Here is a 23,652-nt window from a genome sequence, read left to right as displayed (position 1 = left end):
GTGGAGCTTCTGTTTTAATTCAGGAAAGCTACCAGGAATACCTAAAATTGCAGAAGCCTTACTTCCTTTCCTTTATTCATTCCAACCTAAGTTTACTTTCATTATATTAGAAAAATAAACATTTGAGAAACGTTTCGCATCATTTCTCACAAGAATAGCACTTGGAAAATGTCACAGAGCTGCTTTCTATTATTAAACACAGAATCCGCTAATAATAGTTCAAAACGTGATAAGAACCAAAGTATTATTCTGCATGGACTTTGTCGATCTAGGGCACCTTTGATTATCCTGTTTTACTCTATGACATCCCAGTGGAGCTGGAGGCAGGCAATGCACCAGTTTTATAGACAGAGACATCACAGCACAGAGAGCATACACGAACTGCCACAAAATCAGTCCCTGGCAGAAGTGGTACAAAAAACTCTGGTTTCTTGATTTCCAAGCCAAAGGTTTTCTACCAGGCTATATTCCAATCCATAAAACATGTGTGTGTTAGAGGTTTGGAGGCATGAGATAAAAATGTGAAGTCTCATAACTTAGTGTTAGAAAATGGGCACAGTCACCCAGGAATCAAAGATGCCACAACCTAAATTTAAATAAAACCATCAAATCATGCCAACTGAACTTCGTTTTTATAAAATAACGGTATTATAACTAAAAAAAAAAAATCACTGCATATTAACAATCTAACATTAACGTTACCAGGTAACCAAACACTGTTAAGATAAATGTAAAATACAGTAATACCTCTATTAACAAAGACTCTGTGCATTGGTGACATGCTTCCTTGGGGCATCTTCATCAGGTCAAAATATAAACAGCACAGGAATGCATTTCAGAAAGTCATAAAATGGAGACTAAAGTTCAAGTATATCATTGCCCAACGTTAGCTAATCTATAATTAGATTTGCCAGATGTAAAATACACATCTGGGAATCTTAGCGGGCAGTGAAAGAGGCCATAGTTAAGATGTGCAGAGAAGACGAGATGTGCAGAGGAGACCTGGACTCAGGTAAGGGAAGAAGAAGAGGAGAAGGAGGAGGAGAAGGAAGAAGTGGAGGAAGAGAAGGTTATTTGGAGTGGAAGGCGCTTCCAGAGAGAATAGTGTTAGAAAAGAACATACACCCAATCCTTCAATGTGGACAAAATAAAACTAATAGACCATCGCACCTTTTCTGTTTTCAGTAGAGGAGGAAAAGTCTTAAGAGGTACAGAAATGCATGGTATTCTTGGAGGAGTTAAAATGCAAAGAATGGCCAAGCATGGTGGCTCATGCCTGTAATCTCAGCACTTTGGGAAGCCAAGGCAGAAGGATCACCGGAGGCCAGGAGTTCGAGACGAGCCTGGGCAACATGGCGAGACCCCATCTCTACAAAAAAATTTTATTAAAAAAATGCAGAGTATGACAACAGAAGTGCGCTAAAAAGGGTACAGAAAGAAAAAGCTGACAGTCACTCAAAGCCAAACTTTCACACACGCATGATTTTGCCTAAAGGTTCCATTTACCCTCAGCTTTGTGTAGACCAGCAGGACCAATATTACATTAAAAGGACTCAAATGGATCAAATCTGATAAGATACACTGGGTTCCCAGAGGATCTGTTAATTGAGGTATCACCGTATAACCCTGAAAAGTATGTGCGCAGACCACTCGAAATGCTGTGTGGTTATAAGTGAACGATATACTGACCGAAAACCAACTCTCCGAGTGTAGTGCAGACAGTTCTTGGTGACGTGGGTCTGGAAGTGCACCGACCTGCAGATGGCCCCACACTCAGGGCAGGTGTAGGGAGATTTGTGCTGATGGATTCTCTGGTGTGATGCATAACTGCACTGGTTAGGAAGCAGCATCTGGCAGATAGTGCAAGTCTTCTAAATAAACCAAAGGGGGAAACAGGGTTGGTCCTACGAAGTATTTTCTAATTTGCAAAGAACCTTGGTTAAACCTCAAAATAATTATATATCCCTCATTTTGAATGCTACTATAATTGCCTCTAAGCCCAAGGGAAAAGCAAAGTTGAAAATTACATGTCCGCTGTAAAATTCTTTATCCTGTAAAATAAAAAGAAGATGTACTATGTAGTCAGGCTCATCCCAAAGTCTGAGCTAAAAATATCAGCTTTAGGTAGAACTCCAATTTTGTTACTTTTGCAGTTTGTTTAATGAAAAGAAGAAGTATTAGCACAGGCATTCTTGCAAATTATGTTAGCAAATCAACTTTGAGGTGTATTTACAGGTTTGTGGGCTTACGTATCTTGATAGTAGTCACAGTTGCCACAATTCATAAAAAATTTGCTTCAAAATAATAAAAATTAATTAGAGGCTAATCCAGTTTCTTTTTTTCCCCCCAAATCACTTCAGTTATTTGAAATCTGAAATATGGGAATACAAAAGAATGGCTAAAGCAATTAGTTCTTTTTGCACTTAAATTGAGCTTTAAATGGATGAGCTGGCCATAATTTGTAATTAAAATCAATGAACTCAAGCTCGAATACATAAATTTACACATTAAATTGAAATTGTATAGAGCTTAAGATGTGATTATACATAAAATAAAATTAAGACTGAAATCCTCTTTGGAAAAGGCTCTAAATCATTAACTGTCCAGGAAAAACCCAAACAGTACTTATCCCCTTAGATGTAAGCACTAAACATGGTAAATTTTTAAAACACAAAACCAAAAAGACTTAAAGTAAATATAAACTGAGGTCTTACTTCCACCCCCAAAATAAACCTAACCTAGCACATGACATAAACTGTGTTTGAATACTTTACAGACATCGGTGCAAAAACATCTTCTAAAGTGTACAATTTATATTAAAGTCAAAGAAAGTCTCAGAATATAGATTCTTGCTAAGATGTAAAACACTCTTCTATATTGACAACATTTTTGAAATTTTAAAACAACTTTTTATTCTTCTAGCTTTTGAATCAAGCCCAAAAATTCAGGTCTAAATTACCGAGTGATTTAAACTAAGAAAAATGGGGGACTCACTTGAAAATTCTTTGTTGGTTTTCTCCTGAAAGGACTAAAATACAAATTTTATCCCACAAAATGTTTATTATAATCACAAAATAAGAATATTACAGGCAGCTTTGATGAGGTTAGCACCATTAAAAAAAATAGCATTCCTTTTCTAGTAACACATATTTCAAAGGTTAAAACAAGCTACAACAAGGAAAACCAATCAAAAGGTCCATTAATTAGAAGATCCTATTAACATCTATGTTATCACAGGTAATCACGTGTTTCTTTGAACTAAATTCTTCTATCCACCCTCACACAATCCTGGGCAGTGAATTATAATGTCTGAATTTCCACAGGTATCTTAAAATATCTTGTACGTATTTGGGAATAAAATTAATATTTTCTATACTAAAAGAAGTCACAAAACATTTTTACATGTAATATATTCATAATATGGATTTTATATACCATGTATATGTATACATATATATAATATGGTTATGTATATATACAGTAAATATATATATAAGTATGCAGTGTGTATGTATATATATAAATAAAAATACATGAATTGGCCCCTGTCCACCATGAGCCACGCACCTCATTTAATAATCTATGAAACAGATAACGTCTCCATTTCACTGATAAAGAAATGAGGCTCAGCAAAGTGAAGAAAGTTGCCCAAGGCCCCACAGATATTAAGAAGAAGAACCAGGATCTGAACCAGGCTCTGAATAATTCCGAGGCCTCTAATGGAGGAACGCGAGGAGTGGGGTGGAGGTTGCAAGGAATGAGCAAACGAAAATACACAGAGGAAAACCATGAGCAAAAGATGTGAGCACCCCTCCACCCCCAAAGCTTCTCTCTTCTATCTAAGGCAATGTGATTATACTACTTTTATAATAGTTACAAATAAAAAGTCTAAAAAGGAGATAAACGTGTTCCCTAAAAGCTGAAAAAAAATGTTTACCTTAGATTTCATCAAGATATAGTACAAAAGGTTATTCTTCACAACACATATAAAATGCACAATGACTTAAAATCATTGGGATTTATTATAACCCCCGCTGTAGGAATTTGCACTCACCCACTTCCATCAGCTGAGGCTCCTCCCCCACTTTAGATACAGAAGTACAAGGAGAAAGGGAGTCAATAAGGACTGTATATAACCTCAAATCAAAATGCTTTTCATATTTTGCAATTACTCAAACGGGAGAAGTCGGTCATTGGGGAACCAAGTTGGATACTTAGAGACTCTACCTTTAGTTTGTACAGATGCAAATATATTCATGCACATACACTGTGTCTAATCCCACATTTCTATCTTTGTTTACCTGCCTCCTCCACACCTTGCCTCCCTTCCATTTGGAGAAAAAGCACGCTATTTTGGCTGGAGACATTCTCCTCCTGATGCTTGCATAGTATCAGTAGTTTTAAACTCATATGGTATTGTTTACTGAACTGTACACTCCCTCCCTCAAGTTTTACTCACTGTACCTGTTACAGAAAACATGTCATTCCCTGCTTCTGGAGATAGTGGTGATGCATTTTCACAGCATAAAAGAGTATATACTACACTAGCTTTTCTGGAATGCTTGAAATTCATGACAATGATGCACAGTCTCTGGATTAGAGAGAGGCATTTGAGCACAGGGGCAGATAAGGATTTCCTTGTGGTCTACAACTGAGGTCTCCAAGCCCCAGGCCACAGACTGGTACCGTCTATGGCCTGTTAGGAGGTGAGCACAGGTGAGGGAAGCCTCATCTGTATTTATAGCATGGTTCTCCATCGCTCTTATTACCACATAAGCTCCGCCTCCTCCTGACAGATCAGCAGGGGCATGAGAGTCTCATGGGAGCACAAACCCTACTGTAGACTGCTCATGAGAGGGATCTAGGTTGCACTCTCTTTATGAGAATCTAATGCCTGATGATCTGAGGTGGAGCTGAGGGGTGATGCTAGCGCTGGGCAATGGCTGCAAATACAGATTATCATTAGCAGAGAGGTTTGACTGCACAATAAACATAAGGCACTTGAATCATCCTGAAACCATCCCCCTCCACAACTCCCCCCATGAAGAAGTATCTTCCAAGAAACTGCTCCCTGGTACCAAAAAGGTTGGGGACCACTGGTCTAACAGAATCTGATTTTCCTTCCTTTTTTTGTTTAAATTAAATAAATTAAAATATATCTTAAAATTCTAACTCTCTACTGTATAAGTTCAGGCTACTTACTAGAGGATATTAATGTGACAATTCTTGCTTTTCCAATAGAAGCAAGCATACTAAAACGCACTGAAATGGTTTTGTGTGTCTCCTGACATTTTACTTACGTCATCTGGAAAGGGAGAAATGTTTTCCCATACTCAGATAATGAACAGCTAATTTCTACTCTGGGCCAGCCTCATTTGCTCAGAGAACTGTTACTTCTTAAAGTAGAATATAACTTTTCAATAGTCAGGTAACACCAGAAAACTACAGGAAGACAGAGCTGAAAAGTAATCACATTCCACGCTTTGCAATTACAGCCAGCCCTCCGTATCCACGGGTCTGGCACATCCACGGATTCAACCAACCACAGATAAACGTATTGGGGGGGGGGATAAAAAAATAATACAAATACAAAAATAAAGTATAATAACTATTTATAGAGCATTTACATTGTAATAGGTGTGGTAAGTAATTTAGAGATGATTTAAAGTATACAGGACGATGTGTGTAGGTTATACGGAAATACTACGCCATTTTTATAGCAGTGACTCGAGCATCCTCGGAGGGTCCTGGAACCAATGCACCCAGCACATGGGGCGCTGAGGTACAACGGTGCTGTTCTACCCAATCCTGGCACTGGAGTCAACAGCTGGCACACAAACCCAGGCCACAAGGAAGTGGAACAGGGCACATTATGGCCCTGGTAAGGAATCAGAGAATGCTAGGACTCAACATCCTCTTTCCACAGACGAGGAATTATCCGAGTAATAAGAAAAATAATTCTACATGTTTCAGTTCATATTTTAAAGAACTGAAAGAGAAACAGCCTGGGAAAGGTACACGGGGAAGACCTAGCAAGGCTATAGAAATGTAAATATAGCCATGTATTTATGCTTAAATTTCAGATAGACCAAAGCCTGCAGCAACATGAAACACTGAAGCTAAAGGTGGAAACATCGCCACCTTAACAGCCAGCCTGGATGCTAAGTAAATTACTGTCACCTCAATAACAGCAGTTTCATAATTCTGTCTGAAGTATAATCACCAAAAAACAATAATAATAAAAGATACCAGTTTCTTTTGTGGCTTTCACTTTTGCCCAATGCCACACTGAGGGCACAAAGAGAGCATTCCGTTTCAGATCTCACTTACGTGGAAATCACACAAAGCAAGCGTTATAGAAAAACTGGCCCTATATACCTTCTGTTCCCAAAGCTAGTTGGCTGTGGTGGTTTTGTCCTCAAATCATTCTGCTCCACTCAAAATCCCTCATAAGAGCTGACAGCTAAATGAGCAAATTAACAGAAAGCTTCATGGTCCACACATAACCTACTTAGGAGATTATCACTGCAGAAAATAGGTAAACGAAGGGTTGGTAACACTAAAATATAAGCTGGGACAGAACCAGTATGACCAAAATTCAAATTAAGCACTTAGGAGCGCAGGACCAAAACCCAAAGGTCTTGAGTCTTCACCTAGTGACGACGCGTGGGGGGACTGCAGGGGTGAGGGGAGACAACTGAGCCAGGCGCCACGGTTTCCAGAGGAAACCCCAGAGCCGGGTTTCCAGAGGAAGCTGCCTGAGCAGAGCCTATCTAGAAAGCAGCACTGGCAGGGCCTGCTCAAAGCAGCTTAATGTACTTGGTATGTCGTGTTAATGATGCCCGAAAGGTTCCTGGAACTAAAATGAACACACAATCCCTAAAACAAGGACCACTGCAAACATGTCGCCTATCTGTATAACCCCAAGAGTCTGTTCTTACAGGATCCCTAAGGTCCTTCCAGCCGTAAGATTCTACGCTTGTGTATCTTGGGGAACCAGCAGGATAAAGCAGGAATAATGAACCGGCAGCAAAGAAACCGTGCCTGAGTTCCAGCTCTGCCACTCACTGGGCATTTGCTTTCTCCATTGCAAAATAAAAAGGCTGAGCACGGGACTGTAACATTCTGTGATTCTATGCCTGACGCAGATGCCACAGGAAGAAAATGGATTTTGACGATTAAGAGGTTACAGTACGCATTTCCAGTCTGTACATGGCTAAATTTAGTCATGGTTTTACTAAGAGATGAAGCAATGACCTCCAGATACATTCATATATCAATTATTTAAACTACAGTCACCAGCTCTTACATACTTCATGGAGGACAGAGAAGGAAAGCTTCTAGAACTGACGTCTCCCCCACTCCTTTTCTCAACCTGTCCTAAAGCAGGGATTATAATCAGGTAGGTGAGAATACAAACCCCCAACTGGGGCAGATTTACTGGTGTTAAAAAGTCAGTCGCCCATAGCTCTATTTTTATAGCACTGCTTGGTTCCACACCAGGGTCCTAGGCCTTCTGACTCTCTCCCTCAACCTCTTCCTCCAACCTCCTCCTCCTCCCATCTCTCTGTGGGGAAATCACACACAGCCTGGGCAGCCTAACCTCAGCCCAAGCACGCCTTAGGTCCCTGGGCCGTATCTCGCACCTGCATATGATAAAATTCCAAGACTGGGGCTCAGGCTTGAGGAATGTAGGGCAAAGAGGGCCCCGAGCTACATTCCACCCAGCCCCTGCCAGAGACCTGCACTAGGCCTGCTGAGCACAGGGCCAGTTCATGATGAAGTGAGACTTGGATTTTCCCTGGGAATTATTATTTCTGTACAGAGCAGCCACAGAACACTTGGGGGAGGAGCAGCACTGGCAAAGCAGAATTCACCAAAGGCCACCCAAGCCTTCCTCTATCCCGTGACATGGTGGCAAAGTCTCCGAAGGCGACCGTGTGTGCGGGGAGGCAGCGGAAGGAGCTGCGGGGAGCACAGCCCCAGCTGGTGCTCACAGGAAGACATCCCGTACTGGGTGCAGAGAAGCAGCCTGCAGAAACCTGGCAAGGGTCTGTTCAAGACAGAAACAAGGCAAAACATAAAATGATATCGAATGGAAGAAAAAATGTAAAATGAAACATAAAGAGAAGGGAGACAGTGACTGGACTAAGCCCAGAAAAGGTGGTTCTTGAGAGAAAGGCTCAGGTCTTAAGAGTCTCAGCTCTCCAGATGGGAAAGCCTAAAGGAGCGATTCTCACTGCTGAAGGCTCCTGAAGATGAGGCTAAGGAAAGGAAATTTACCCTGGGGGCGTGGCGGGGGGGAGGATGTCAGAGATTCAGCGAAGGCAGAAATCCCAAAAGCCAAATGGAATGCCTTCCTCCAGGGAGCCTAATTCCAAAAAACAAGTGAGAACTGCTGTCTGAATGTCTCAGGCAGAGCAGATAACTTGATTATGGAATCTCTCCTTGAAGACAGGACAGTTACATTAGGGCCTTTAACAACAACAAAAAAAATGAAGTGAAACTTCCACTGCCAGGAAAATGGAATAAAAGTACCTTTCCCTATTCTTCCCACTAAGTGCCACTGGACACCCTGGGCATTATACATAAAACAAACACAAAAGGACTCTGCAGGGTGGAGCGAAGAAGGCAGTCTGGCTGGGGACCTCGGGGATGACCAGGGACCAGGGATGACAGGGTGGTGAGCACCTCATTTCTTTTTGCCTCATATATCCCAGATCCAGAGCTGAAGAAGCTGGTGACCTAGAAACACCAACAGGTAGAGAGAAAAATCCCCAACAAAAGCCTGCTCTCTATAGTCAAAGGACCAGAAAATGGGCAGTGTAGGAAAATGGAAAACTTTAAGACAATTACTGCTCCACTCCAGACAAACCCTACAGAAAACACTGTGGCCCCATCCCAACCCTGCGCCAAGTGTAGGTGCAGCCCAGACTTCCACCCTCTTGAGACTGTAATCAAGTGTCCCAACACCCCTGGCCCAGATGGCCTCAGAGAAGGCCACTAGGGAAGAGGGACTTTCATCCCTGCCAAGTGGTAATGAGCCCCCTCCCTTAGCCCAGCAGGTATTTTTTTTAAAATCCCAAAAAAGAAATCTCCAGGCCCAGGTGGTTTCACTGGAGGATTCTACCAAACATTCCACCAAAGAATTCTACTAAAGAAAAACCAATTACACACACTCTTCTAGAAAAACTGAAGAGGAAGGAACACTTCTCAATTCATTATATTAAATATAAAGATAGTATCAACCTACCCCAGACAAGGACAGAACAAAAACAAGAAACCTGCATGAATACAGATGTGAAACTCGTAACACAATCTTAGCGAATATAATTCACAATATATAAAAAGAATTATGCAGTCTGATCAAGTGGGATACACTCCGGGGATGCAAGAAAAAATGACCCTCAACTTAAGGCCCGCACCAAAAATGAACTCAAAATGGATCACAGACTTAAATGTAAAACATAGAACTATTATATAAAACTTCCAGGAAAGAAAAAACAAGAAAATCTTCAGGGATATCTTAAAAATCAATGTAATTTACCCTTAAAAAAAAAAAAAACTCTGAAATTAATAAATGAGCTCAATAGTCACAGGATACACTATACATATATGAAAATTAATTGTATTCCCATATATTAGGAGTGAGTGTATTCACCAAAAAATATAATACCATTTACAATTGCTTAAAAAAAGAAACCTAACAAAACATGTATAGGACTTGTATGAGGAAAACTACAAAATGATTAAAGACATCAAAGATCTAAATAAATGGAGAGAGAGTCTGTGTTGATGGACTGAAAGACTCAACATAGTAAAGATGTTGATTCTACTCCAAATGGATATAAAAATTTAACACAATTCTTACCAAAATCCTAGCAAGATATTTTTGTAAATATAGACAAGATTATTCTAAAATTTATATGTAAAGGGAAAAGAACAAGAATAGCTAAAACAATTTTAGGAAGGGAGAATAAAGGTGCAGCAATCAGTCTACCCGATTTGAAGACATCACACAGCTAAACGTGGTACTTAAGACAATGTGATATTGGGAGAGCGACAGACACACAGATCAATAGAGTAGAAGAAGCCAGAAATAGCCCCACACAAGGATGCCTGACTGATACCTGACAAAGGTGCAAAAGCAATTCACTGGAGGAAAGATGGCCTCTTCAACAAACAGTGCTGGAGGAAGGAGATAAGCACAGGGCAAGAGAAGAAATGAACCTCAACCGAAGGCCCACACCTTAGATAGAAATAACCTCAAATTGGATCACAGACTTTAATGTAAAACACAGAACTACAAAACTTCCAGGAGAAAAAAGACAAGAAAATCTTCGGGATCTAAGACCAGGCAAACAGTAATACTAAAAGCTGAAAAGGGAAAGTTGATATATTGGACTTCATCAAAATTAAAAACTTGTTCTGCCAAAAACCTGTTAAAAGGATGAAAAGATAAGATACAGACTGGGAAGAAAGACCTGCAACCACACGGCCAACAAACCACCAGTATCTAGACTCTCTCAAGAACTTGTAAAACTCAGTACTAAAACAAACAAACAAAAAACCTGATTAGAAAATGGGCAAAAGATAGGAAGAAACACTTCACCAAAAGAGACACATAGATGGCAAATAAACCTATGAAAAGATGTTCAACATCATTAGCCATTAGGGAAATACAAATTAAAACCACAATGCAATAGTGAAATAGCATCACACACCTATGAGGATGGCTACAGTAAAAACTGGTACCACCACCAAACGCCAGTGAGGATGCAGAGACACTGGGTCCCCATACACTACTCGTGGGAATAGGAAATGGTACCACCACGCTACAAAATGGTTTAAGAATCTAAACGTGCAACTACTACATAACTCAGCAATTACATTCCTGGGCATTTATCTCAGAAAAACAAAAACTGTGTTTTTGTACACCGTGTTCAGAACAGCCCCAAACGGGAAACAATGCAGATGTCCTTCAATGAGTGCTTGGTGAAACAAACTATGGTACAACCATATAATCAAATACTACTCAGCAATAAAAAGGAATAAACTGTTGATACTATTGATTGGACACCCAGGCAATCATGCTGACGAAAAAAGCCAATCCCAAAGAGTTATATACTACCTGGTTCCATGTGTGTAACATTCTTGAAATGACAGAATTATAGGGGTTAAGTAGGGCATCGGGGTGGCTACAAAAGGGCAGCACAAGAGACCCTTGCAGTGCTGGAAGAGTTCTGTATCCTGCCTGTGCCGCCGTCAACGTCCTGCTTGAGATATGGTTCTGCAGTTTCGTGAGATGTTCCCTTTGGGGGGAACTGGACGAAGGGTACTCAGGCTCTGCATTATTTCTGACAAGAATCTACGGATCATCTCAAAATAAACAGGGCAGGAGGTCCCTCTCCCGGGGAGGCAGTAGCTTGCTCCAGGCCCCAGTAAACTCAGAGGCAGGAAGGCAGTGAGTGAAGGGTGAGGACCTGCTGGTCTAGTGGGGGCCCAGGGGCCACACCCTTCAGGACCCTCAGGGGCAGCAGGGGGTCAGCTCAGGAACCCACTGCAGATGACCCCCTAAGTACGACTAACACGCAGGCCGAGGAAACCCTCCCGGGCCGGCAGATGCAGGGCCTGCCCTGGGTCCCGACTCCAGAAGGGCTGGGCCAGGGAGCGAGGCCGTGGATGGCGGTTACGCACGTGGGGTAGGTAGTCCACTCTCAGTTCACCCGTGAGCTACCAACACGTGGAGGTCAGCGGGGACACGGAGAGCCAAGGTTTCAAGCGGTGGAACACGGGGGACAACAGAGGAAGGGAGGGACTCGGCAAAGCCTGTGGTACTTGCGGTACCACTGGATCGACTTCTAAATTTTGGAAGAAGACACAGTTCTAAGTGACATTCTCAGAGAAGAAACAATTCCTGTGAGTAGATTTGTCTTCCCCCGAGTTTAAGTTGACAAATTGTAAACTGGCCAACGGTCATGTGACGGTAAACTGCAGAGATGAAATGACGGGTATTTCCCCTTCTCTCTCCCGGCCTCCCACCACCGTGGCTACCCGATGCCACAGCAGGTGACGGCAGTGGGTGAGAACCACCCTACCTGCCACTATGCAACAGCCACGTGCGTCCGACTGACCTCCCGGAACTGGGGGGAGACTCGAGCTCGGGGTAGGCTGGAAGCTGAGGCAGCAGCCATTCCTGCTAGCGTAGAAAGCAGAGCCCCGGCCTGGGTCTGTGTGAGAACCGTGGGGCTGGGCCCCAGGAGAATGGGCAGTGGTGGAGGGGTTCCTTGGACTGCAATTCCAAGGAGAGAAGGGAGCTGAGACACAGCAGCAGAGCGTACCAGGGACATGCTTATGTAGCCCTGTAACACCTGGCCGTGCTGTCGGCTGACGCTCACTAAATGTCAACACTCTTCTCTGGCGAGCCGGGTGGACGACTTAGCTAGGCAGAATTGGAGAAAGGACATAGAATAGGAGGCAAACATTGTGCTTAGAGTGTATTTGGCCTTAGAGTTAAATGTACATTCATCATGACTCATTCCTTGGACTCGGGGTGAAACAGGTGACCGGCACATTTTACTTGCCCCAGCAAAATATAAGTGATGCCAAAGCAACCACACACACAAGAGATACTTATCTCCTTCTGCCAGGAAAAGACCTTCACCCATTTGACCCTGGTATGGCTGTTCAGACTAAAAGGTTAACAGCAAACAAAAACTGAGAGAACACAGGGGAGGAGGAATATTCCTACCTCTCTGCCCATGTCCTTCCTCATTCCTAGAGGAGGGATCCAAGGAAGACAGACACATCTGAGGGCAGCTCAAAATGCCAGATACAGAGCACACAGCCAGCAGTAAGAACCCTCCTAAGCCAGGACATGGCCTACTGCCCCCCACAATGTACCCACAAACACACAAACAGGACAAACGGAACTGGAGAAAGGGGTTTTTCGCCTTCTTTCCCTTTTACTGCATCCTTTTGGGATGAAAAGAAATATGACCATTTTGACGAAGTAGTGACAAGATAAGAGGGTATCCAGACAGACAGAGCTCAAGCATCATCACTAAGACAGGCTAGAGAGCTACAGCCACCACTGCCTTCTTCCACTACACAGCTGCCTTCCTCTTCTTTGAGCATTCTACTGTCAGAGCCGATGAAACACTTAGCATCCAAGCCTGCAGGAATGTCCTAAAAACTCTTCATTGCTTCCATTTCCACTGAACTGAAAATCCACCGGAAAAAAAATATTGAGATATTCTTGATCTTTTGTTTCTAAAACTCTAAATCGTACCAAGAACTTAACTCAGTAAGTAACTGCCCTTCGGGAACTCTCCGCCAAGACGGTACCAACTGCCAACCCGCAGCAGAAACCTCCCAATTAACAAATACTGGTGGACTAAAAAAAGGAAAGACCAGTTTAATGCTGAATCTTCACAAAGAAAAGTCTGAGAGGCAGAGCACATCAGCTCAAACTACCACCCACTTTGAACTTCCCAAGTTTTCTGGTTTGGACAATATGTCATATGGGCTAACTCGAATTTATTTCCTTCAACGTGTCCAGTTCCTTCCAAATATCAGTATCATATATGCGTTAAACACATTTATCTATTAGCCAGATGTTGCCTCGTGGAGTAACAAAATAAGAGATAAAAGGCTGAAATGTATGTCACCAACATCATTCTGTAACTTCACTACAAAACAGAAGCTGCAAGCGCACACACACACACAGTAATCTGCTTAAGATGGGTTTGCCACTGTAGCCTAATTCACTGCAGTGAAGAATATTACTAAATATACTTCTAAACCATCATCTTAAGTAGACACTCCATAAAAGTGGGTACTGATTAAGTGTGTTTAACTGTAAGAGATTTCAGTATTATAAATAACAGTAATTTTTAGAATCTCAAAATCATCACTAATAACTCAGGAACTTTGATGATACAGCCTTACTTGAACACTTAATACAATGGGATGACACTATAATTAGCTATATCTCTGACTTCCAATATATAATCCAATGACTGAGCAGTTACCAAAATCTAAAGTACCATACATAGCTCAACTAGTACATACGGTGTACATCAGGCTAAAAGAATTATCTTCCCCCAAAAAACCATTTTTTGAAAATAAGATTCATGTTTCAACATTGTTTCTATTCTATGAAAACGATCCTTTCTCTCTCGCATGCCCACGTGCTCACATACACACACACCCCCATTTAACCAAGCTCCCACGCCCAAAATCAAAGGCATCTTATCAAGCACTCGTGTCTACAGACTCATCACTGAAACACCAAGATTTAAATGATACTCTACTTGTCCACACGTATCTGCAGCCTGCTGGAAATGTGTAGCCAGTGACGTCTCATCCTGGAAGACTTCGTTACACTCCAAGCATTTTAGGTTGTGTCTAGAGAGTTTGGAGGGGTCTTCATCCAGGGGCATGGCGGGGGTGACAGGAGTGGAAGGAGCCGATATGACCGTCCCTGTTATGCCAGACTGAATTTTTGTTACAGTGTGCGTGCCGGTTCCCCCAGGGCTCTGCAGAGTGGAAGATGGAACAGAAGTATTGCTTGATGGAGAAACTATCATTTGATCTGCTGGGACTGGCTTTAAAATTAAGTGGGAGCACTGCATCACCACCCCTTTTTCCTTGTGCCCACGGGCATGGGAAAGGAGGCTGCATTTGTTGTAAAAAACGAGGTTCTTTGTACAATGGTTGCACGTTACTTCGATGCGCACACTACGTCTGTCGTAGTGCTGGGTCAGGCTCTTTTCAAGCGCAAAGGAGTCCCCGCACTCCAAGCACTTGTACCCACGCGTCGGTAACGTGATCCCTGCATTGGAGGGAGGACTGAGGTTTGGGATGTAAACTGGGACTGGATTGACACTGCTCAGCACCTTGTTGAAAGCTTCCACCACCGAACTCTGCAAGGACGACACCACCTGGACTCGAGACACCTTTTTGGGTGGTTGCGAGGCGGCTGCATTGATTATTGCCTGCTTTATTTGTTGCTGAGGTTTGGTTAGCACTTGGCGGAGTTCAGAGGCGGCCTGGGCACCCTGAGGCAGAAGGTTAAGGTTGGCAAGGTGCACAGTCTTTGGCACGAGTTTGGCATTGGCCAGGCTGGACGCCGGCACCACAACAGTTTGCTGCTGGATGGCGTTGGCGGCTTTAATGATGGCGCTGCTGGCACTCTGGACAGAGGCGGCAGATATGACAGTGGCTTTCACTGTCGTGTTGTTAGCAAGCTTCAAATTAATGACTTGGGATCCTGCCGTCTTGACAGCGGACACTGGGAGGAAAGCAGTAGCCACAGGTTTGATGGTGACCTGCTTCGGGGTCAGCTCCACAGAGGAAACCGCGTTGGCCACAACTGCCGACTGCAGAGGCGCCCTGGGGGGAGAGGCAAGGACGGCGGCTGTCGCTGTAGACGACAGAAGGGACGTCACAGAGGCCATGACGGATGGTGTCTGCTCGGAAGGCTTCTTCCCAGAGTCAAGATCCGCTTCTGGCAATACCCTGGTCACTGTTCTCTTGATTTCCCCAGAAGACGTCTTAATGGTTTTTATGCGGACTTTGGGAATTGCTGGTGTGGATCCTGCAGGAGAGGACGGGGATCCCTTGCTGCTGTTCTCACTTGAAATGCTCCTGGGACTATCTGGTGGCTTTTGGGATGCTTTCTTTGTCCCATCGATGAGACTCTGGGATTCGGGAGACTTGTCAGTGGCTTTCGGGCTTTCATTTACTTCTTTTGGTAATGGAGAGGATTCCCCCGAATTGGCCACTGGTTCTTTGCAGGAGTCTGAAGCCGCCTTTTTAGCGCTGAGAGCCGCGATCGCAGCTATGCAGGACGAGAGCTTGGAGGACGACTTTGTCTTTGACGGCGGCGCAACGCTGGCGAGGCTGGTGTCATTCTTCTCTGAGCTCAGCTTCCCGTCAAGGACCTTGTTTTCAAGCACCTTTTCAGAGTTGTCCTTCGATTTATCCTCCGTTTTTCTGACTTTAAAAGGTTCATAAACACTCAGGTTTATAGAATTTGTTTCTGTTTCTCTCTTAACTTTGTTTTTATCTGCACTGCCTGATGCAGAGGTTCCAGTTTTGCTGGAGTTTTCCCCTCCGAGCGACTTTCCTTTATCGTAGTCCTGCTGGGGAGCCGACCCCGGCAACACGTTGGACCTGAAGCTCGAACGCACGTCCTCCTTGTCCGGGGGGTCGTCCACCTCTATCTTCTCGTCATCGTCAAACTCTTCGGCGCTGGAGATGGGACTGAACTGGCTGAACGCCGCGTCTTTCAGAGTCACCTCGGAGGAGGGTGCGTCTCCTTTCAAGGACTTTGCTCCGTCTTTGCTGTAACTGTCCAGGGAGGACGCCGTGAGAAACCCATTGTGCAAGCCATTGCCGGTGGGATTGTGGCCGTCCTTCTCCCCGCCCTCGGAGGAATCCATGTTCCGAACGTTCTTAACGATGACACTGACGCCCACATCGGAGGAGGACGGTGTATGGGAGTCGTCGTCTCCGTGAGCATTCTGTTTCATGTGGCTCTCGTGGTCATCGTGTCCAGACTCGATAGCTGCTTTAGGGTCGACCATATCTGGGATGTCAAATGCTGCCAAGAGGTCATCGAAGTCTGGGGTCTTCATGTCCCCCATGGTCATGAATGTGATCAGAGGTTCTGTTAAACAAACAGAAAATAACTCCATCAGCAATTAATGTTTCCTAACCATGAGATAAGTCTCCCCGCAGGATTTACACTAATGTAGTGATGATTACCAAGAAAGAGCAAAGCTGTGACTGCATTTTTATTGTAATTACAGAACTCTGAGTCAAAGTGAACAAACACCCAGAGAATATCCATAGAACCTAAATAATTTTAGCTTCCAAAGTAATCCCTCCAAACTGCTGTGCAGTGTGTGCCGTGTCGTGTCACCAGCCTGACTCCTCGCTAACAAGAATGAAACTGATCGAAACTGTTACAGCACAGAAGAGCAGGTTTTCGTGTAGCAACTACGAAATGTGTCATTTTCATAAAAAGCTACTACCAAACACATTTTGGAATATGACAGTGTTTAACTGACAGTATTTGATTCTGCTGGCAAATTATCACTATCATAGTCATCATCAGATTGGGAATACACACTAAAAGAAACATAATCAAAAAACCAATTAGAGATCTCAATATTCATCTGCAGAAGAAATGAGCATCCAAACCCACCACAGAATATCTACTGCTAATAAGTCCACCTAGGACTTAAGAGAAAATAACAGCTGGGCATGGTGGCTCACACCTGTAATCCTAGCACTCTTGGAGGCTGAGACAGTAGGATCGCTTGAGCACAAGGAGTTCCAGACCAGCCTGAGCAAGAGCGAGATTCCATTTCTACTAAAAATGGAAAAATTAGCTGAGCATAGTGGCATGCGCTTATAGTCCCAGCTACTTGGGAGGCTGAGGCCGGAGGACTGCTTGAGCCCAGGAGTTTGAGGTTGCAGTGAGCTATGATGATGCCCTCTGCATTCTACCCCAGGTAACAGAGTGAGACTCTCAAAAAAAAAAAAAAACCATAAGGTGCTTATTCCATCAATTTTTATGTAATCCTAATTATCCCTATTATGTTAAAAAAAAAAAACCACTCTCAGATGGTAGGAGGATGGGGAGTTTTAGGAAGATGGACAGTTACAGCCTTTCCTGAAGATGAAGGACATAGAAATACACACAGTGCTCGGGGGCTTTAAAAGGAGCCCTTCACTCCACCTGCAGAGGACAAGTGATTGTGGGGATCAGACAAAACCTCCACTGCAAGGGGGTATCCGCTCCCTGGACCCCCAGATCGCTCACTGCATCTTAGGGTTCTATTATTTCCTGGTATGTACCCCAGTGTGTGTGTGTACTCGTCTCTTCTTACCTCCCAGCCTGAGGACAAAGTGCCACTCACCTTTATACCATAAATGTCAAATAATTTACACACAGCACAAGTCAGGGGCCAGAACACTGGATTTATAACAAAAGAGCAGGCCTGGACCCAGCTCTGTCACTTACTAGCTCTGGGACCCCGGGAAGTGAGAGAATCCTACCTATTCCTTCTTTCTGCAGTGGAAGTGAGCAGCTAGGGAGAGAAGGAAAGAAGGAAAGGAAAGAGGGAGGAACAGAGAGAGAAGAGAAAGAAAACCAAGCAAGCAACCATCAAGTCGGAAGGGAAGAGGGTTACGGCTGAATTTAGGTAACTTCCAATAGAAGAATTCGCCTAGCTATAGGTACCTAGTCCTAGACTCTTTGTTCTTCAGTATTTATTGTCATTGGTCTTCCTTTAATGTTTTAGTCGTCCCTGAGAAGTTACCTTCCACATTTTACTTAAGTATTTAATGACTTTTTTCTTGAACAATCTGTAAAAGATCATGCATTCCTGATCAAAGTAACTCTACTAGGGTCAAGGTAGAATTTAGACTCAGACAAGAACATGCGTACCTGTGAAAACTCACACAAACCACAAATCCATCAACGGCTGCTAAGACCCTCAGTGTGTTAACTCATTCTGGGGACACGTCCAAACACTCCTAAGAATTTGGTTGGGAAAAACTATTGCTGACGGTGAAATAAACACCTACGGTTCGATGGGAGCTGAGGAATAAATCACCTTCCATTCGCACGTGTCTAAGTTAATACAGAGCTGAAGAAGTCACATGTACTTTTCCCTCGGTGGCTTACTTAGCCTCGAGAGAACACTCCACGGCCACTATTCTCTTAGACGGGTGTCTGTGGGCCCACACAGGGAAAAACATACCCCCAGTATCAAACTACTGCCAACGTAAAAGGTACACAGGAAACAAAACCTTTCTACAGTGATACTGATGTGAAACTATCCATGAGAAGTCAGATCCAGTGGGAAAGTCTGAGATTATGGTTTTCTTTTTTAAATGAAATTGAATACTTAAACTGCAAAATGTGGGCAATGAAATACCCATCTGTCAGACACTATACCCACATAAGAATCCACCCACTTATGAATAATCCCTGAATGTCAGCACTTATTTTTAACCATCAGATTGATGTTGTAAAGTCACCATTAGCAAGGTATCCCTGTGATCTATCTTTACCAACCATGTTGATCTATGGCTGGAGGTCATTGTTATTAGAAAACTCAGGGCAAAGAATCATGAACCACCCCCTGCCACCAACACCAAGGTTGAACAGGCCTGACAAATGGACTCTTAGTGCCACCACTTATCCAAAGCTTGGCCCCGGCTCTGGAAGTCCTCAATGGTAGCTGGGCTCTGCCAAAGTCCCTCTATACCCCTCCCCCCTCTTTTTTTTTTTGACACAGAATCTTACTTTGTCACCCAGGGTAGAGTGCAGTGGTGTCATCATAGCTCACTGAAACCTCAAACTGGGCTCAAGTGATCCTCCTGCCTCAGCCTCCCAAGTAGCTGGGACTATAGGCACTTGCCACCAACCACATCCAGCTAATTTTTCTATTTAAGTAGATACAGGCCTTTGCTCTTGCTCAGGCTGGTCTGGAACTCCTGAGCTCAAGCAATTCTCCCACCTCGGCCTCCCTGAGTGCTAGGATTACAGGCATAAGCCTCCATGCCCAGCCCCCTCTACCCTTTCTTTATAGCTAAATGAGATTTGTGTCATTTGCCTTCTCTTTATGATTGTGGCGAGCAAAAGACATCACATAGTTTCACACTGTTCATCCCAGAGGGCACTCCGTTGAGGAACAAAAAGAAGTTAAGAGATAACTCAAATACTCAGTGGATGGTAGGCCCGGATGGCAGGTCAGGCACAGCAGTGCAACTGGCAGGTATCCTCACGCATCCTGGGAGGGTTAACACATGATCCTGATTATCTTCATCTCCTGCAATACGTACCAGGGACCTGCCTGATTTATAAACAGGCACGCAGCAGTATCAAACCATTTAATCAATGTTAGTGAGCTTGCTGCCCATCACGCCACCATATCTTTTCCTATACGACCAGCTAAAGCAGAGTTAAGGTCTGGGAAGTCCCAGAGAGGAACCTCCAAGCCTGCAAATGCTGCAAGGAAGTGAGAAGCAACTTTTTCTCCCTAGTAATCCAGCCACACCCGGCTCCCCAGTCCCTTTATTCCACCTAAGATTTGTACTCTTCTCTTGGGGGAGGCAGGTGGGCCCGGGGTGAAGTAGCGTGGCATTTCGAAGAGGTCACAGTGCATTGCCAGTGGTTTAAAAAATATCAGTCAGCCATCCTTTACCTGAAGGAAGCCTGACTCTGAGCTGAAAATGCATAATGGACATTTTGCAAAGCCTCGGTGCAGTGGCAACTGACAGCACATCGTGTCGTCTGAAACCCAAGATCACTGCGGCAGGTGGACTCCCCTCTCCGGGGTTGTATAATTAATGTAATAAATACCACTCTCTGTAACTTTACACTTCTTTTTTGGTATATAGAAATGTTTTTCATACCCACAATCACACTGTCCTATTACCCTTTCCTTCCCACATTCTGAACTCGAGAGCAAGTGTTCCACTTGCCAGAGGGAAAAAATGTTTAACTCCCACTTCAATTCTCAGTTATATTGAATACAAAGAGAAATATTTATGTGTGAAAGTTTTCTTCATATTCCACTCCAATTCCTAAGTACAACTGTCTTAAAAATAGGTTCTTTTGCTTAAAAACACTACAAAAATAAATCTGTCCTCTTTTAAAAGATAATATAGAACAATCTCATTTTAGCTTCCCTTACCCTCAACAGTTTGATTTTCAAACAGAATTAGCTTTAGTTATTATAACAATGTCTTTCATTTATACCCTACAAAATATACCTCCCTTCAAAGGCACTAATGGCCTTTTATTATAATTTAAAACTAAACCCTATACAAATAACCTGTAATTCACTAACAGCATTTGTGCTTAACATATAATGTCCTTTCACCCAAAGACACTGACAATATCTGAGGGGGGAAAAAAATGCGAGGCCTGTTTATAAAAAAAAACGAAATTGAAAGAATCAAGTCTGTCATATGATCACTTTATTCCTGCTATGATACAGACAAAACATTCCCTTTCCTACCAAAGCCTCTTCAAATTATAGAAAGCTATGTCATCTTTGTTGGCAGAAGTCAAAAGTTATCAAGTAAAAAGGACATCATACGAAAACCCTATTCATCCCCTAATCGTACTTCTTATACTTTCTAATAAAAACTGTTCCTTCTGTGCAGTAAAAAACTGTTGGTTTCCCAATTTCCAACTAGAGAATGTCAGTATAAAATGCACAGACACAATGCACAGGCATCCTCTTTCTTCTAACCCCTGTAACTCCTCCAGTTTGGACTATCTCACTTTCTACCTAGACAAAATACCCTGTTCCATTTTCCTATCCTCTCATTCAGAATTTCCAGATTAATCTTTTTAAAGGTACATTTCCAAAATATATCTGTCACCCTCGCTATTAAAAATCCTTAAATCACCTTCCAAATTAAGTCCAAACTCCTTGGCCTCACCCCGAAGTCCCTGCACGATCTGCCCCCACCCGCCGCTGTGCTGCAGTGCAGGGCGTGGCTGGCGGGCCCAGCTCTCCTTCCCCATCACGCTGCCCCCGGACCTCAAACGCCCCCCAACACTAACCTCACCAGCCATGAGCCTCTATCTCCCCATCTTCACAAAGAGAACAAATAAACACAGCCACATCACAGGCTGTTTTCTTCCTCTCTATATATGTTCTAATAATAAAACAAAAGGATAGGGAAGAAAGCTGAATTTCATGACTTCTGAGACGAGTGAAGAAGTTTCATGGTGATGATGGTTTGAACAGAGGAAAAGGAGGAGGTGGCGGAGTCCTGGTACTTTCCAGAGTGGGGGCACTGGCTCCTTAGTAGATTTCATTTCATTTCAAATGTACGGCCTTTCTCCTAATGGGCACGTGTCTCCAGTCCTACTCTAGGCATCATCAGCCATTAGCAGGGTCACCTGGAGTTCATAAATGGAAAAGAATGCACAGTTGTCTCTTAAAGAGCAACAAAATTTCATTAATTCACAAAACAAAATATCTTAGTGTTTCTCTGACTCTCCTGTGACCCTTTCTCTTGACTTGTCTTCCCAGCCAAGCGCTAACCAAAGACAGGCTGTCATCTCCACGGCGCCCTGCCCGACCCACACCTCCACCCCACGGTCCCCTGACGACACAGCCGCCCAGGGCTGGCTCAGAGACCAGGCCCCGCACACAGCAGAACACCAGGATGCGCGGCCTCAACGTGACATGGGTAGATAAGACCACTTGCTATGAGGCCCGGGGCATCACCCACCTGGCAAGGAGTCCCAATCCGGAGCAGCAGCACCCACGTCCTAGAACACCAAAGAGGCCAGGGAAGAACAGGGACAGAGAGACCGAGCTTGGAGAGAAGACAAAGCGACAGTGGGCTAAGCAGCCCTCAGCACGCTGCAGGGGTCTCTGCCCCCCGTCCTCTGGAAGGGAGGCAGCCCCAGAGTCGCAGCAGGGAGCCCCCCGGCCAGGCCACCGGCAGGTCAGGCACTAGCCGGGCGCACTGTGAGAGCCAGGGTGACACATGGGGCCAACCCAGACATCCCAGCTGTCAGGAAGGGACGAGGCAATGTTCCCCAGGAGCAGCCCAAGTGAGAAGAGGCTAACACCGTTCAGGGCGACCCTTAAGGCCATGCTAATTGGTGGTGTCACCTGCAGCTCCAAAAGAGCAGAATTTCAGGTCAAGCAAAGCATTAAATGGAGGGCTAAGAAGGAAAAGGAAGAATGAGACACAGAGGAAAATTCCCCTCTCTGTCAGGGGCACATCAGTCAATATGCCAAAGGCAGAAATAGAGGAACGGGCAGAATATTTTTTGTATTTTCATACGTGGCAAGGACTGCCCACGAAACAGCACTGAGTAAATTCATGAGTTTCTTTCCCTTCCCTCCTGAAATCCTAAAAGAAGGTATTAAAAGTATTGTTAAAATGATATAAATAGGCAAATACAGAGAGACAGAAAGTAGACTGGTAGCTGCCCAGAGCCGGAGAGCTGTGGCTAGAGGGCTTCTTTCGGAGCTGAGGAAAATGTCCTAAAATTGACTGCGGTGACAGTTGCATAACTCTGTGAACACACTAAAACCACCAAACTGTATTCTCTAAATGGGTGAACTGCGTGGTATGTGAATTATATCTCAACAGCTGTTGCCAAAAATATATTCTGCGAGAATGGCGTCACAGCCGAGGTGAGACATCAAATACAGTTTGGGGAAAAGGACAAGGACAGGGGAGTGGCCACTGACTCAGCAGGTCACGAAGTGACACCTCGAGGTCTAGCAGGAGGCTGCTGAGGTGGCGGACGGGCAGTCCTGGACCGCCACAGACGCCCGGGCCCGCAGCGGCAAAGGAAGGGGGAAGGGGGGTGGCCGGCAGCAGGGCCTGGAGGGCGTCTGCCCCCCGAGCCCCCACCCTCCCCGCTACCCGGGGCAGCTCGGGAAGAAGAGGAGGGAAGTCTCCAGGTTATCAATACCATAGAAGCTCAGGGTTATCAACACCATGGAAGCTCAGGATTTCACAGCCGTGGAGTAGGAGACAGAAAGCAGGACCCAGGGCCCGGCCTCCCATTTCCTCCAGCCCCAAGGCCAACAGCCAAGCTTACTCCCCCCGGCAGGAGCATGGACCAGTCTCCTATGACAACAA

At 44.2% G+C, this 23,652-nt stretch overlaps 1 protein-coding gene across 6 annotated transcripts in view; it reads right to left on the bottom strand.

Annotated features, from left to right (window-relative positions):
- The window catches only part of ZNF532 (zinc finger protein 532), a 99,270-nt gene that overhangs the window by 43,680 nt on the left and 31,938 nt on the right, over positions 1-23,652 (bottom strand). For 4 of the 6 annotated variants that reach the window (XM_045527451.1, XM_045527450.1, XM_045527454.1 and 1 more), the window contains 2 exons: positions 14,316-16,675; positions 1,690-1,871 (listed from right to left, as the gene is read on the bottom strand). In XM_045527451.1, coding sequence (XP_045383407.1) covers positions 1,690-1,871; positions 14,316-16,658 — 2,525 coding nt within the window. In that variant the 5' untranslated portion in view covers positions 16,659-16,675. The remainder of the gene's footprint in view (positions 1-1,689; positions 1,872-14,315; positions 16,676-23,652) is intronic. The other 2 variants (XM_045527455.1, XM_045527456.1) reach the window with 1 other exon arrangement.

This window comes from Lemur catta, chromosome 16 (assembly GCF_020740605.2).
Source record: "Lemur catta isolate mLemCat1 chromosome 16, mLemCat1.pri, whole genome shotgun sequence".
In the NCBI taxonomy this organism is placed as follows: Eukaryota; Metazoa; Chordata; class Mammalia; order Primates; family Lemuridae; genus Lemur; species Lemur catta.
Note: the sequence above shows the minus strand (reverse complement) of the source record. Positions and strands in the feature narration are given on the sequence as shown.